Raw genomic sequence first — 18,069 nt, forward strand, 5'->3', positions numbered from 1 at the left:
TGTGAATCTGCACTTATCTCAAAATAAAAAGTTTAAAATATATATACTCAAACCTTCAAATAAATTATGCCATTAAATATGGAAAAATAAAATTTTATTTTATTTTTTAAAATATTTATTTATTTGGCTGTGTTGTTTCTTCGTTGCGGCACGCAGGATCTTCATTGCAGCACATGGGATCTTTCGTTGCGGCGCTCGTTGGGGGATGCGGGCTCTTCACTGCGGCGCACAGGCTTCTCTCTAGTTGTGGCATGCGGGTTTTCTCTTCTTTAGTTGTGGCGTGGGCTACAGAGCACGTGGTCTCTGTAGTTTGCAGCACACAGGCTCTCTAGTTGAGGCTCGAGAGCTCAGTAGTTGTGGCGCGCAGGCTTAGTTGCCCCGCGGCATGTGGGATCTTAGTTCCCCCACCAGGGATCGAACCCGCGTCCCCTGCATTGGAAGGCGGATTCTTTGCCACTGGAACACCAGGGAAGTCCCAAAAACTAAAATTTTAAAAAGCCATGATACATTGTTTCGTGAACGAAGTGATAGCAAGGTTTCATAATTGCGCTTTAACTGTATACTAAACATAATTTCTTTAAAGTGCTATCATTATGGGAATTTTCAATTAGGACTTGGTAATACAGTTTAGCAGGAAGTTTTTTGCACATTTTGTAACATATCACAGGCAGATGACTTAGATTTCCACATTGTACTTTTATGACTAAAATACCAACTAACATACAAAATTCACTAAATTTAAATGGAGAAATATGAGGCTTGTTTGTCTGTTTGAATGCTAGCCAAAAGCTAAAGGAAACTGCTATATTATGAGTAGCAGAAACAACTCGGTTTCAGAAACTAGGTTTATTTTAGAAATTAATTTCAAGCCTGTTTAAAAACAATTGTCATTCTAATAAGAATTAAAATTCAAACCATTTTGGATGATAAATATTTAAAAGCATTTGGTCTGGAAACTAAACTGGAACAGAGCAAGGAAACTAATGTTAACAAATCCACTGTGGTCCACACTGCTAACCGCTGGAAAAACATCCTCGTTCTGTAACCACCACTACAGTCATAGAAACATATTTATTCCTGAGGATCCAATTCTTATTTCATCTATCTTTTGTCTTCTTAAAAGACATCTTTAAAAGCTTTATTTAAAAAAAAAAAACTTGGGCTTCCCTGGTGGCGCAGTGGTTGAGAATCTGCCTGCCAATGCAGGGGACACGGGTTCGAGCCCTGGTCTGGGAAGATCCCACATGCCGCGGAGCAACTGGGCCCGAGAGCCACAATTACTGAGCCTGCGCGTCTGGAGCCTGTGCTCCGCAACGAGAGGCCGCGATAGTGAGAGGCACGCGCACCGCGATGAAGAGTGGCCCCCGCTTGCCACAACTAGAGAAAGCCCTCGCACAGAAACGAAGACCCAACACAGCCATAAATAAATTAATTAAGTAATTTTTTTTAAAAATCCTTCTCTTTTTTAAAAATTTTTAATTAAAAAAGAAAAAAATCCTCACCCAATTCCTGATGCATGAACATGTACAAACATACCTAATCTTCTCTCCTAAATCCAGACTACATGAAATCCAATAGGAAGTACCATTTCAAGCCCAGTGTCTTCCTTCTCCGCATAATTTACCCATGCGTTTATGTTTGAGATCAACCTCCTCTAATTGCCATTATTGTAAAGAAACTACACTGTTTCCCAAGGTGTATACTAAGCCTGTGCAGGGGGCACCAACAAAGTAGGGAGCATCAACCAACAGGAAAAGTGAAAGGTAGAAATCATCAAAGTTATGTATGAGGGGAAAATTAGAACTTAACTGAGCTATATGGCTTAGTACAGATCTCCTCAACTTACATTGGGGTTTCATTTCAATAAACCCATCATAAATTAAAAATACCGTAAGTTGGAAATTATTTAATACACCTAACCTTCTGAACATCATAGCTTAGCCTAGCCTACCTTAAATGTGCTCAGAACACTTAAACTAGCCTACAGTTGGGCAAAATCATCTAACACAAAGCCTATTTTATAATAAGTATTGAGTAGCTCATGTAATTTACGGTACTGAATACTGTACTGAAAGTGAAAACTAGGATGGTTGTATGGGGACAGGATGGTTATAAGTGTATGGGTTGTTTACCCTCCGGTCACGTGGCTGACGGGGAGCTGCAGCTCACTGCGGCTGCCCAGCATCACAGGAGTATCAGACCCCATACTGCTAGCCCAGGAAAAGACCAAAATTCAAAATACGGTCTCTACTGAATGCATATCATTTTTGCACCATCATAAAGTCGAAAAATTATGAGTCGAACCATCATAAGTCAGGGACTGTCTACAGGTGTATTAATTTGCTAACACTGCTGTAACAAAGTACCACAAACTGAGTGGCTTGAACAACAGAAGTTTATCATCACAGTTCTGGAGGTTGATAGTCCAAATTCAAAGTGTCAGCAGGGTTGGTACCTTCTGAGCGCTGTGAGGAAGAATCAGTTCCATGCCTCTCCCCTCGTTTCTGGTGGTTTGCTGGCAATCTTTATCATACCTTGGCTGTAGGAGCATCACCTCAACCACTGCCTTCATCTTCATAAGTTAGTCTCCCTGAGTGACTGACTGTGTCCAAATATCCCGTTATCCAGTCATTTTGGGTTAAGGCCCACCCTAAAGACCTCATTTTAACTTGATGGCCTCTATAAAAACCCTATCTCCAAATAAGGGTACATCCTGAAACACTGGGGGTTAAGATCTCAATATAGGAATTTTGAGGGAACGAAATTCAACTCATCCCAGTAGTGTTTCATTTTAAATGACTCTGGGAGGGAAAGGGCCACCCAGATCTTCACAGTGACTCTCCCTCCCCTCACCACATCTGAATGGCTCCCCTTCCAAAGCTCTATTAGGCCATGGCTGTGTGTCCCTTTCTGTTATCATCTCTCATCAGCTTTGCTTGTGTTGAGCTTCTTGTCATTTTTTTCCTTAGTTTGTCCCCATTTCTAACTATGTTCTAAAACTCAGTTTCTCCCCCAGCAATGCCCTTGGTCTCAAGGCCAGCCTTTGCATAAGAAATGGAAACTGGTACTATTGCTTTCACCTCTGGCTCACATGCCTTCAATTACCAAATGAAAATAGGTTGGATCTGTGTGCAAATGAAGTCACAGTCAGCCCCACAAAATGAGAGTGAGTCAGTAGCAATCTCCTTCACAAGAAAGCTCTCAAGTGAACAGAGGGTCTCCTGACCTCAGGGCATCCCCATACTTCCCACCTACACATAAGATACAAACCAATTTTATAGTAAAAGATTATTGGAGAAAATATTCAAGTACTTTTTATCACGCCTATACTGAAAGTGACTATGAAGTGGTTTAATGTGGGAAAACATTTTAATCTGTAAAAATGTTGCATTTTATCCTGGAATCTAGTAGAAAAATCTTAAGTTTCGATATGCTAAAAAAATCATTAACTGAGAAAACAAAAAATCTGATGATTGAATAATCTGAAGCAGTTAATAGGGTAAGAAAGAAAGTGTGCTATAAACTACCTTCTAATGTTAAGCTAATCCGTAATAGGGGTCCTTTGGATGCAAGATAAAATATTGATACATCTGGAGAAAAAGATATAGGTCTTATAGATATGATCATTTTATAAGTAAAATATAACGAAGTACTGAGAACCCTAGTATCCATGGGTGTTTATATCAACCAGTTCGATACCTTTCATTATATACAAAACTACAACAACAGAAATGGTTGGATCCCTCTCATTTCCATAGTGCTTCTCCAATGTGGTACAAGGCAAATTGCAATGTGTCCTTCTTCCACTGGGCACATTTCTGTAGAGTGAATCCAGGCCAAACTAAACATCATTAAAGTAGTACCTTAAAGTTGGAATGGATGTTAAAAGCTTCTTTAATCCAACCCCCGGCTCACACATGACCCAAATAATTCATACCTGCCAAAAAAGTCATCTAATGTTTGATTTCCAATCTCTGGTGATGAGGGTCACTATACCTTACCCTAAAACCCCTTCCATTTTTTATACAGTTGTGAAAATATTAATATAATATCTACTTTTTTACTCATTTAACTACTCATTCAGCTGTTTATCACTTCAACAAATATTTATTGAGAACCTATTATGAAACCACCAGGCACTACACAATGTGCTATTATAATCTTTGTGGAGGACTTAGACATTTATGAAGAGCTTTCCACAAACATCTAGCCATTTAATCCTCAAAAAAACCCTGTAAATAGACTCTGATTATTAATTTGTTATTTACACTAGAGATGAGAAAATTAAAGTTCAGAATTTAAGTCACATCACCAGTGAAAGAACTGAGAATCAAACTCGTAATTCTAGATAGTACTCTTTCAAATGTATAAACTAACACAAAACAAATTCATCACCCCTTCACATAACAATTCTGATATACCTAAAGATATCACAGATTCCTGTTATGTTTTCTCTTCTCCCCAGTAAACACCTCCAGATCCTCCAACGTTTCATCATACAATTTGGAGTTAAGACCCTGGACATACCCAGAACCGAGCATGATAGCCCAGATGAGACAGGACCTGACCAGAAAAGGGAAAAAACAATTGCCCCCTTTGAGACACATTTTAAATATTGTAGTCTATAATCAGATCAGTTTTGGATAACCAGGGAATACTGTTGATATACATTGAATTTGCAGCTAATATGTACTATCAGAAACTCGTATCTTCCCACTCCTTTCTCTGCTCCCTCTTAATTTTGTCTGTTATATAGTGGAATTTTGAGACCTAATCACAAGACTTTAAAGTATGTCAAACACCTACACTTAGCACAGTTACTGAGGCAGCAACCTCCACAGAGTGGAGGTCAAAAACACAAGGACTCTTAGATAAAGTTGTTTAGCTTTTAATTTTATTTCACTTTTATAGGTATGTTTTATTTATTTGTGTTTTTTTCTATTTACTGGGCATACACTTCCAGATTCAAGTATTAATACTACCACTAAATATTAGCAATTAAAACCTATGCAAATACTTCACATAAATTGTTTAATTTAATCTCATTAGGACCCTGTGAAGCAATTGACGATGAAGAAACTTGGGTTCCAAGGAATTAAATAAGTTTGCCCAAAAGTCACCAAGAACATGCTGGGGCTGGGATTCCAACCCAGATATATCTGACTTTGACCCAGCAGGCTGTCTCTCTGCCATGACCACCTTTTTGTTCTGAATAACTGAAAGCGTCATTTTTTGTTTGTCTTTCTTAGGACTGTTTAACTGCCAAAATGCTTTTCACGTGGTAAACTACAAAATAGTGGGTTGTTTTTTCTTTTCCATTAGGAGTTTTCATCATTCTGACTTTTAGCCTAGTACTAGGCTATTATTATAGGTCCATTTTTTTTAATGCATTCCTGATTATGTGACCTTTTTCTACCTCTTACATTTGTCACTAATCAAACTCATCCTTTTTCCCTAAAATTGTTCAATGAATTTTATTCCTTACCTCATTAAGATACCATCAATGTCTCAAATGAGAAACTTCACAGTCATTACTAATTCTGCTTGCCTTCTAACCCCAACACAGAATTTTTCATCAAGACTATAGCTCTTACTTCCCAAACGTCTCTTAAATCCTTGATGCAGGCCCCAATAGTATTTTTCATGTCATATTGCACTGGGCCCTAATTGATCCACCTGCTTCTAGTCTCCCTGGCTGCATTCCACCCCACACAATGCACCAGATTTATCTTCCTAACCACACAGCTAACTATTTTCAACTTTTTATAAGCTGACCCCAATCTATATTTCTTGCTGTGTATATCTCTACTCTCTGTCCCCCCATGCCCACATCTATGCTATGTGACCCACCCCTACCAAATAGCCCATGTTCTTTCACAACCTTGCTTTTATGGATGCCATTTCCTCTGTCTGGAATGAGTTTCTTGTCCTGGCAAAGACCCAGCTCCTATCACCTCCAATACACTTCCACATTCCTTCAGATAGAACTCACTGTTCTGACATTTTTGCTAACAGAACTTTTTGTACATAATTCTTATATAAACATTCATGCTTTGTTGCAATCATGTTTTCATTAACTGCCTCTCCTATGTGAATATGAGTTCCTCATAAACAACCATCTCGATATTTTTGCTTATCACCTTAGTACAGTGCCAAATATTGTACATAGTAGATGTTTAATAAATATTTGCATGAAAGAATGAAAGTACTTCCTTTGAGATCTGAGCTGACTAGAAATTTTCCTGTAATACATATTGGTCTATTTAGTTACCTCCACATTTCTTCCTAATTGGTATTATTTGTTTTTGTACTGTTAGAATTTCAACTTTGAAATCTCCTGTACTTCTCAGGCTGTCTTCTCTTTTATGGTTTCAAAGTCATCTTTGTTCTGAACTTTTGACTCCACAGTAAGTCATGACTGACAGACTTCTGTGCATAAGAATTTAAAAATCCTCAGAAATAGTCGATAACAATTTGATGAGGATAACTCTTTGATGAGGATTATGATTGACAACCATATGATAGGTGAGAATCTGCCCTTTTACTGAGACCTTCAGTTCCCCTCAATCATCTGGAATCCCTAAATTCTCTACAAACTCATTTGGTCTGATATCCACATCTCAGTAATGCCAAGTCAGCATTGGCACACAGATAGACAAGAAAATGTTATCTGCCCATTTTGCAAATGGGAAAATTAGACCCAGAATGACCAAGGAGACTATCTGATATAGTTAAGCAAGTAGACCCTACACTAAAAAGAAGGTCTAATAAGGCCTCTGCTCCAAAAACTGGCTCATTTCCTTCCTTACATGCTTGCATATTTCTTTGTGTTTTATTTCCCTAAGGGCTTTATAGAAATTTCTATCATTTGCAATCTGTTCTTCTTAGTTATATGAATCTATTTTCTCTTCAACCAGCATTTTTCTTTCCTTGACTTAAAAAAAGAAAATAAAGAACCAGCTTTACTAAAAACATGTTGCAGCTCTCCTACACTTCAGTAAGTACAGAAGCTAAAATTGACTTACTTTACTGCATGTTCTGTCATTCATCTAATGGTATAATCTAAGAGAATAACCTCTGGTTTGAAAATTGTAAGGGCACATCTTAAGACTGGACAAACTTAAATCTGATGTGAGTACAAATCATGGAATTTTTTGGCTTGGTATGTCCTTGGAAATTATCCGGGCTAACCCTTTCTTCACTAAAGGCTGGTGAAAACTGAAGCTCAGAAAGGCCAAGTGACTTTTCTGGTGTCACAGATCAAGATTACAAGCCAGTCCAAGAGCAGAACTCAACACTCCTGACTCCTTTCCCAGTGCCCTTTCTACTTTTGGCTGTTTCAAGTATGGAGACCACACCTTGTTATTACCTTGCCTAGACTCAAAGCTAAACAATGGTAATAGAATGATGGGATATGAAAGTGATTAATCTTTAAGAGAAAAGAAAGCCTTCTGATATGCTTCATACCAGTCATCACTTTGAGTATGGAAAAACACATTGGTTTCTGAACACACTGATGTCTTCAGCGCTATCATCAGAGAGTAGGATTGTTGAGGGTCTACCATATCCTAGTTATTGGGAATAGTGAACACCATGGACCTAGCTGCCTGCCTTATGGAGCAAGCCCAGACAGGAAGATAGATATTATACAAAACATTACAAACAATTAAGTAAAAACTTACAATATGCAAAGAGATGAATCAGCTGCTGTGGGAATATGTTACTGAGAGCCCCAACCTGGTCTGCGTTATCAAGAAGTATGTCCCTGAGGCACTGATGTTGAACCTGAAATCCAGAGGATATGTAAGGGTTCCAATGGGAGTATTCCATCAGAGGGCATAGAATTAGGAAGATCAAGGGTGCAGAGAATGCTGCACAGTTGTGTTTAGAAAACTGAGAGATGTACCACAGGGCTAAGGTAAATGTAGTGACAGGAGACAGAATTAGAGACAGAAGTGTAACCAGATCACCCAGAGCTGTGTAGATCATGTTAAGGGCTTGGGAATCCATTTAGGCATTTTAAGCAGGGGAAAATGTGACCAGATATATATTTTTAAAAGATCATTCCAGTATTATTAGGAGAATGGGTTAAAAGGATAGCATGTAGACAGACCAGGTAGGAGGTGAACACCTAGGCCAGGTGAGACATGTACATAGTCTGTACTCTAGACCTCCCACTTTAATTCAGCATTACTCTATTCCAATGACATAGCTTGTGTTTCTTCTTTGTCTTTTTTAATGAAAGGCAAACCAGTTAGTCAATACTGCTCTTAATAAACACAATTTTTAAAAAAGATAGCAGCCACCTAATGGATATTTTAAAACAATTATTTTTCTGTATCATTGAAGGAAGCTTTTTTTGTTGCATTAGGGTTGTAATTGTAACTGTATTTGGACTAACTGCAAACATTATCATTGTAAAGAGCTTTGATTTAAACCATACATTTTCAGTGCAAATAACATGAGTGAGTAATCAACTCTATCAAAGTAACAGTAAAGTGCCATCCATCGTGTTTATTTTCATTGTGCTCTATGTTAATTTTTTACTAATGGTTTTGGTATAAGTTGGATAGTATAAATGGATGGAATACATAGAATAATGCATTGACTTCATGACAGGATCCAAAAATATTCTGTCAAATCATTTTGATGATTGCTGCAATAATCAGATATCATAAACAACATGTACTTTTGGAAAAATTTACCTGAAGTAATTTTAGGATTTCAAAAAGAATTGTTTTCACATAAATAAATAATCTTATTTTCTTAAGGAAACCAATGGACAGTTTTCATCACCTTGTGTGATATAAGACCTAACTATAACATATAAATGAGTGCTACCATTTATTACTCTCTTTTTGACAATCTGAATTATCTTTTGGATATTACATGGAATGATAAATCAAGTGATTTAAAAGTAGAGCTCTAAATTGGAAAATTGAACTTGTAAAGTGCTTTTATCTTAAGGAGACGATATGTTAATATACCTTGAAGAGTAAGTGCTCTAGCTTTGAGCTAACTTTATGACAACAGGTTCTTCAGTGAGTGATTTTAGACTAATACAATATGCAGGTCTCGGGAATCAGGGTTAAGTATGAATTGTTTTTCATCATGAAAGCCCAACTCAGCATATATGTAAACTGTTTTACTCTGGCAAATACATTCAACCAACTGTCACTGAATAATGATAAGTTTTCTTTGGAGAAAGACAAATAATTTATTTCTAAGAACTATTGTTTTATATATCGTTATTTTATCTTATTTTATTTCAACTTTTGATTTAAAAGAGAAATGGCTCTTGCTAAGACAATGTGGAATATTCATTTTTCTCCCAAGTTGGCCAGGGGTATACCAATGCTAGAATCTCTGGTTTTGAGGGGAGTAGATTTTGTTTCATTATTCTTTTAGAAAATTGAATAATTTTCCACCATTTATTCCTTTTTGAAATCCCTGGTTTTACTGACCAGTAAAGACAGCAGGTGATGATAATCCCCAGTCCCATCCCCAATATGTAGGACTGAGTGGTAAAGCAAATTCCTGCATGTCTGCTTCACGTTCCTAAAACAAAGGACCCTGAAATTAAAACAAAAAGGGGGCTTTTATATTTAATTGTATCTGTCTCCGCCAGTTCTGTTCCAACATGGACCTGTATGTGCCGTTTACTTTTAAATTCCTCACCATTTTCCTAAGTACACAAAACCTGGGGAAACAACAACGAATCTTGCTGTATCTGTTTATTTCTTCTAGGTTGGACGAATTGAAGACTTCCTATACCAATTAGAGGATAGTTTCTTAAAAACTAAAAAACAGAGAGCTGCTCGGAGGCAAAAAAGAAAAATGAAGCGGCTTCAAACTGTGCAGCAAAGCTAGTCACTGGGGAGCAGGCGACACCACCGAGACGTTCCAGAGAAAGGGCCAATGGCATCCCGCCAGCCTGACTGTGACAGCCCAGCAACAAAGGCCTAGCGCCAAAAGAATGAGGTGGTGCTCCTCTTGGCAAAGACGGTCTACACTTCGTTAATCTCAACTGGCAGCAATAAATGTTCTCAGCAAGTTTGACCTGACTCTTGCTCAAATTCGTCTTACTTAGTTCAATAGCTTATAAAACAACCATTGCTGCTTCTTTCACCTGTTTTGCTCTTTCAACGTCGACTAAAGTATATACCAGGTCTATCCAAGTCCACTTATAGTGTATGTGCATATTCATGTGTATTCATTAAGGATTAGTCACATACCATATACAGATATGGACAATATAAATGCAGATTTTTTAAATTATAAAATGGATAATATACTTTCTCAATCCTTATAGAGATAGCCTTATGTGGTATGGCTGATATCATCAGTTATTTCACTAACATCTGTATTCTTTCCTCTGGATCCTTCATATCCCCTCCCCTTAAATGACTCAACACAAATGTGTATATTTGACAAGATAATGAGTCAAGAGCCATTACTCAAGACCTCAGTTAACACCAACAAGGAGGTTTGAAGATAGAGTAAGAAGATGGGACCCATATACAGAGTAAAATAAACAAGAAAATGTAAATTTTAAAAATAATGGAAAAAATAAGATCTCAGAGTACATTAATAACATGAAAAGGAAAAAAGGGAATAAAATATTTAGTGCTGAATTTTTCATTATACAGTGAGATTGTAAAGGAATCAATAATTTAGCCTTACGTATATGTTAGATTTGTGTAGTCATAATTATGCAAGATATAAATATTTTGAAACTTTGAAATAAATTACGACCTTGATTTCCCTGTGGACCATTTGCTTAATTCTTACCTTTATCAAATAGTTTCCTCTTTTACCCCACTCCACCCAGAGATCATCATCATTGCCATCATGTTCCCTCAGGTTAGTTATTAATATAATGGTAGTCAGTTAAAGACAGGGGCGTTTAAGAAACTCCTTTTTGTTTCTAGACTCACACCAGCAAGGCACCTCAGTTCTGTTCTCATAAGTACTGGAAAATAATTTCTTTCTATGGACACTTGAACCTATAACCAAATGTGGGAGTCTAAGACAAATGGCTCAGCCTCCCATGCAGCCAGTTTTGCTGTTATCCCTTTTGACCACTGTCCAGGAACTTCCTATTAATATATATATATATATAAGGATATATATATATCCTTATAACATCTCTAGGAAACAAAGCTTGTTGAGCTTTGAATTTAACTTCAGTGTTAAAATTTTATTTTCCAAAAGAATTTCTATGTTCTGTGAGTAATACTTTTTTTTTTTTTAATTGGGATGGAATCTTAGCACTGCCTGTTTTCTGAAAGCCTTGTTGATATTCAGTAGCTGTTCAACTGCTTTATCTTTGTTCTTCAAAAATTAGTGTTCTCTCATTCCACAGTGCTAAAAGATTATATTTGAAAATAATATAGCTACAATTATTAGATTATGGTTTCACTGTTTGACCACTTCCCCCAAATCCAATACTAAATATCCATTGGTTGTTTTTGGCTGGGGCTTGTGTAGGGAAAGGAAGGCAGTTCTAGTTGGTCTTAGGAAGGATGATATAAAATGGAAATCCAAAAAATTCAAAAGAAACTTTTTTTCAGAAAAAAATTAATCAACACTCATAGCTCTTCAACAAGGTATCAAATAATTAGAATTCTTAATAGGTATAACAGCAATGTCCATAGGAATGAATTTTGTTCATTGTTTCAACATTAGTGTCAAGAGCCTTGAATAGCAATAATGCAGATGAAGGATTTGTAAAGCAATATGATATTAGTGTAAAAAAAAATTAATACCAGAGAAAGCAAAGTTTACAAAGTACTTTCAGAATGCTTATTTTTATCAACTTCATAAGAATTTCTTCATGTATGCATTTTCTCCCTTTACAATTGAAGAAAGCAACACCCAAAGAGGTTAATGCCTTGTTTGACTCTAAAGACTTGTTCTGTCCCATATTTGCTATTTGAAATGTGGTCCATGAACCAACAGCACCAGCATCACCAGGGAATTCATGAGGAATGCAGAATCTTAAACTCTTCCCCAAACCTACTACCTCAAAGTCTGTATTTTTAACAAGCTCCCTAGGTAATTTATATATGCCCATTAAAGTTTGAGAATTGCTCTTTTACCATATTGGAAAATATTTTCCTGTCTGTTCAAAGTTAACGTGACACAGGGCCTGATGATATGCTACTCTTAGGTTTTGGTCCAAAAATATTTCCTAATATGATCATTTCTGCAAAGGTTTATGCACCAAAAGAACGAAAAATTAAAAGTTCAGTAATTATAGAAAATGTGTTTTTCCTCTGCCATTTTATTCTAAGATAGATAGGATTTTATTCTGTAACATTTCAAAAACATGAAGCAAAACAAAAGAAAGACATATGGGCCAAAAAGAAGTGGTATACACTTGATGATCAGACCAATTTAAATATTATTAATTGTATAGCTAGTCCATGACCTAAATGCTTCAATTGTTTCCTCTGTCTTCCCCTATCATTTCTCCTATGTCCCTCCATCATTTACTGACATATCTAGATGGGAAGCAGAGCTCTGCTGATCTCTAGAGCTAGGGGCAACTTATCTTTCAAAATATCTAAACAGATTCTTTCCAACTTGTCTACATCAGGGTGATCAATTCTGTCCATAAAATGTATTTGGGGAGGGAGTAGAAGGACGTGCTCTCACTCCCTCTTGCGAGAGCACCAGAATCACAACTGGCTGCTGGACAATCATCGACAGGAAGACACTGGACTTCACCAAGGAGGATACCCCACGTCCAAGGACAGAGGAGAAGCCACAGTGAGACGGTAGGAGGGGCGCAATCAGAGTAAAATCAAATCCCATAACTGCTGGGTGGGTGACTCACAGACTGGCGAGCACTTATACCACAGAAGTCCACCCACTGGAGTGAAAGTTCTGAGCCCCACGTCAGGCTTCCCAACCTGGGGGTCCGGCAACGGGAGGAGGAATTCATAGAGAATCAGACTTTGAAGCCTAGTGGGAATTGATTGCAGGACTTTGACAGGACTGGGGGAAACAGAGAACCCACTCTTGGAGGGCGTACACAAAATAGTGTGTGCATCGGGACCCAGGGGAAGGAGCAGTGACCCTGGGGGAGACTGAACCAGACATACCTGCTGGTGTTGGGGGGTCTCCTGCAGAGGCGGGGGCTGGCTCTGTTTCACCGTGGGGACAAGGACACTGGCAGCAGAGGTTCTGGGAAGTACTCCTTGGCGTGAGCCCTCCCAGAGTCTGCCATTAGCCCCACCAAAGAGCCCGGGTAGGCTCCAGTGTTGGGTTGCCTCAGGCAAAACAACCAACAGGGAGGGAACCCAGCCCCACCCAGCAACAGTCAAGTGGATTAAAGTTTTACAGAGCTCTGACCGCCACAGCAACAGTCAGCTCTACCCACCTCCAGAGCCTCCCATCAAGCCTCTTAGATAGCCTCAACCACCAGAGGGCAGACAGCAGAAGCAAGAAAAACTACAGTCCTGCAGCCTGTGGAACAGAAACCACATTTACAGAAAGATAGACAAGATGAAAAGGCAGAGGGCTATATACCAGATGAAGGAACAAGAAAAAACCCCAGAAAAACAACTAAATGAAGTGGAGATAGGCAACCTTCCAGAAAAAGAATTCAGAATAATGATAGTGAAGATGATCCAGGACCTTGGAATAAGAATGGAGGCAAAGATTGAGAAGATGCAAGAAATGATTAACAAAGACCTAGAAGAATTAAAGAACAAACAAACAGAGATGACCAATACAATAACTGAAATGAAAACTACACTAGAAGGAATCAATAGTAGAATAACTGAGGCAGAAGAACGGATAAGTGACCTGGAAGACAGAATGTTGGAATTCACTGCTGCGGAACAGACTAAAGAAAAAAGAATGAAAAGAAATGAAGACAGCCTAAGAGACCTCTGGGACAACATTAAACGCAACAACATTCGCATTATAGGGGTCCCAGAAGGAGAAGAGAGAGAGAAAGGACCAGAGAAAATATTTGAAGAGATTATAGTCGAAAACTTCCCTAACATGGGAAAGGAAATAGCCACCCAAGTCCAGGAAGCACAGAGAGTCCCATACAGGATAAACCCAAGGAGAAGCACGCCGAGACACATAGTAATCAAAGTGGCAAAAATTAAAGACAAAGAAAAATTATTGAAAGCAGCAAGGGAAAAACGACAAATAACATACAAGGGAACTCCCATAAGGTTAACAGCTGATTTCTCAGCAGAAACTCTACAAGCCAGAAGGGAGTGGCATGATATACTTCAAGTGATGAAAGGGAAGAACCTACAACCAAGATTACTCTACCCGGCAAGGATCTCATTTAGATTTGATGGAGAAATCAAAAGCTTTACAGACAAGCAAAAGCTAAGAGAATTCAGCACCACCAAACCAGCTCTACAACAAATGTTAAAGGAACTTCTCTAAGTGGGAAACACAAGAGAAGAAAAGGACCTACAAAAACAAACCCAAAACAATTAAGAAAATGGTCATAGGAACATACATATCGATAATTATCTTAAACGTGAATGGATTAAATGCTCCAGCCAAAAGACACAGGCTTGCTGAATGGATACAAAAACAAGACCCATATATATGCTGTCTACAAGAGACCCACTTTAGACCTAGGGACACATACAGACTGAAAGTGAGGGGATGGAAAAAGATATTCCATGCAAATGGAAATCAAAAGAAAGCTGGAGTAGCTATACTCATATCAGATAAAATAGACTTTAAAACAAAAAATGTTACAAGAGACAAGGAAGGACACTACATAATGATCAAGGGATCAATCCAAGAAGAAGATATAACAATTATAAATATATATGCACCCAACATAGGAGCACCTCATTACATAAGGCAACTGCTAACAGCTATAAAAGAGGAAATTGATAGTAACACAATAATAGTGGGGGACTTTAACACCTCACTTACACCAATGGACAGATCATCCAAAATGAAAATAAATAAGGAAACAGAAGCTTTAAATGACACAATAGACCAGATAGATTTAATTGATATTTATAGGACATTCCATCCAAAAACAGCAGATTACACGTTCTTCTCAAGTGTTCATGGAACATTCTCCAGGATAGATCACATCTTGGGTCACAAATCAAGCCTCAGTAAATTTAAGAAAATTGAAATCATATCAAGCATCTTTTCTGACCACAACGCTATGAGATTAGAAATGAATTACAGGGGAAAAAGCATAAAAAACACAAACACATGGAGGCTAAACAATACGTTACTAAATAACCAAGAGATTACTGAAGAAATCAAAGAGGAAATCAAAAAATACCTAGAGACAAATGACAATGAAAACACGACAACCCAAAACCTATGGGATGCTGCAAAAGCAGTTCTAAGAGGGAAGTTTATAGCTATACAAGCCTACCTAAAGAAACAAGAAAAATCTCAAGTAAACAATCTAACCTTACACCTAAAGAAACTAGAGAAAGAAGAACAAACAAAACCCAAAGTTAGCAGAAGGAAAGAAATCATAAAGATCAGAGCAGAAATAAATGAAATAGAAACAAAGAAAACAATAGCAAAGATCAATAAAACTAAAAGCTGGTTCTTTGAGAAGATAAACAAAATTGATAAGCCATTAGCCAGACTCATCAAGAAAAAGAGGGAGAGGACTCAAATCAATAAAATCAGAAATGAAAAAGGAGAAGTTACAACAGACACCGCAGAAATACAAAGCATCCTAAGAGACTACTACAAGCAACTTTATGCCAATAAAATGGACAACCTGGAAGAAATGGACAAATTCTTAGAAAGGTATAACCTTCCAAGACTGAACCAGGAAGAAGCAGAAAATATGAACAGACCAATCACAAGTAATGAAATTGAAACTGTGATTAAAAATCTTCCAACAAACAAAAGTCCAGGACCAGATGGCTTCACAGGTGAATTCTATCAAACATTTAGAGAAGAGCTAACACCTATCCTTCTCAAACTCTTCCAAAAAATTGCAGAGGAAGGAACACTCCCAAACTCATTCTATGAGGCCACCATCACCCTGATACCAAAACCAGACAAAGACACTACAAAAAAAGAAAATTACAGACCAATATCATTGATGAATATAGATGCAAAAATCCTCAACAAAATACTAGCAAACAGAATCCAACAACACATTAAAAGGATCATACACCACGATCAAGTGGGATTTATCCCAGGGATGCAAGGATTCTTCAATATACACAAATCAATCAATGTGATACACCATATTAACAAAGTGAAGAATAAAAACCATATGATCATCTCAATAGATGCAGAAAAAGCTTTTGACAAAATTCAACACCCATTTATGATAAAAACTCTCCAGAAAGTAGGCATAGAGGGAACCTACCTCAACATAATAAAGGCCATATATGACAAACCCACAGCAAACATCATTCTCAACGGTGAAAAACTGAAAGCATTTCCTCTAAGATCAGGAACGAGACAAGGATGTCCACTCTCACCACTATTATTCAACATAGTTCTGGAAGTCCTAGCCACGGCAATCAGAGAAGAAAAAGAAATAAAAGGAATACAAATTGGAAAAGAAGAAGTAAAACTGTCACTGTTTGCAGATGACATGATACTATACATAGAGAATCCTAAAACTGCCACCAGAAAACTGCTAGAGCTAATTAATGAATATGGTAAAGTTGCAGGATACAAAATTAATGCACAGAAATCTCTTGCATTCCTATACACTAATGATGAAAAATCTGAAAGAGAAATTATGGAAACACTCCCATTTACCATTGCAACAAAAAGAATAAAATACCTAGGAATAAACCTACCTAGGGAGACAAAAGACCTGTATGCAGAAAACTATAAGACACTGATGAAAGAAATTAAAGATGATACCAACAGATGGAGAGATATACCATGTTCTTGGATTGGAAGAATCAACATTGTGAAAATGACTATACTACCCAAAGCAATCTACAGATTCAATGCAATCCCTATCAAATTACCGATGGCATTTTTTACGGAGCTAGAAAAAATCATCTTAAAATTTGTATGGAGACACAAAAGACCCCGAATAGCCAAAGGAGTCTTGAGGGAAAAAAACGGAGCTGGAGGAATCAGACTCCCTGACTTCAGACTATACTACAAAGCTACAGTAATCAAGACAATATGGTACTGGCACAAAAACAGAAACATAGATCAATGGAACAAGATAGAAAGCCCAGAGATAAACCCACGCACCTATGGTCAACTAATCTATGACAAAGGAGGCAAAGATATACGATGGAGAAAAGACAGTCTCTTCAATAAGTGGTGCTGGGAAAACTGGACAGCTACATGTAAAAGAATGAAATTAGAATACTCCCTAACACCATACACAAAAATAAACTCAAAATGGATTACAGACCTAAATGTAAGACTGGACACTATAAAACTCTTAGAGGAAAACATAGGAAGAACACTCTTTGACATAAATCACAGCAAGATCTTTTTTGATCCACCTCCTAGAGTAATGGAAATAAAAACAAAAATAAACAAATGGGACCTAATGAAACTTCAAAGCTTTTGCACAGCAAAGGAAACCATAAACAAGACGAAAAGACAACCCTCAGAATGGGAGAAAATATTTGCAAACGAATCAACGGACAAAGGATTAATCTCCAAAATATATAAACAGCTCATTCAGCTCAATATTAAAGAAACAAACAACCCAATCCAAAAATGGGCAGAAGACCTAAATAGACATTTCTCCAAAGAAGACATACAGATGGCCACAAAGCACATGAAAAGATGCTCAACATCACTAATTATTAGAGAAATGCAAATCAAAACTACAATGAGGTATCACTTCACACCAATTAGAATGGGCATCATCAGAAAATCTACAAACAACAAATGCTGGAGAGGGTGTGGAGAAAAGGGAACCCTCTTGCACTGCTGGTGGGAATGTAAATTGATACAGCCACTATGGAGAACAATATGGAGGTTCCTTAAAAAACTAAAAATAGAATTACCATATGACCCAGCAATCCCACTACTGGGCATATACCCAGAGAAAACCGTAATTCAAAAAGACACATGCACCCGAATGTTCATTGCAGCACT

At 37.5% G+C, this 18,069-nt stretch overlaps 1 protein-coding gene across 1 annotated transcript in view; it reads left to right on the forward strand.

Annotated features, from left to right (window-relative positions):
- The window catches only part of SPATA16 (spermatogenesis associated 16), a 232,567-nt gene extending 222,697 nt beyond the window's left edge, over window positions 1–9,870 (forward strand). Inside the window, exon 10 of the mRNA XM_061193423.1 lies at window positions 9,748–9,870. Coding sequence (XP_061049406.1) covers window positions 9,748–9,870 — 123 coding nt within the window. The remainder of the gene's footprint in view (window positions 1–9,747) is intronic.
- Window positions 9,871–18,069: the final 8,199 nt, after the last annotated feature.

This window comes from Eubalaena glacialis, chromosome 6 (assembly GCF_028564815.1).
Source record: "Eubalaena glacialis isolate mEubGla1 chromosome 6, mEubGla1.1.hap2.+ XY, whole genome shotgun sequence".
Lineage (NCBI taxonomy): Eukaryota > Metazoa > Chordata > Mammalia > Artiodactyla > Balaenidae > Eubalaena > Eubalaena glacialis.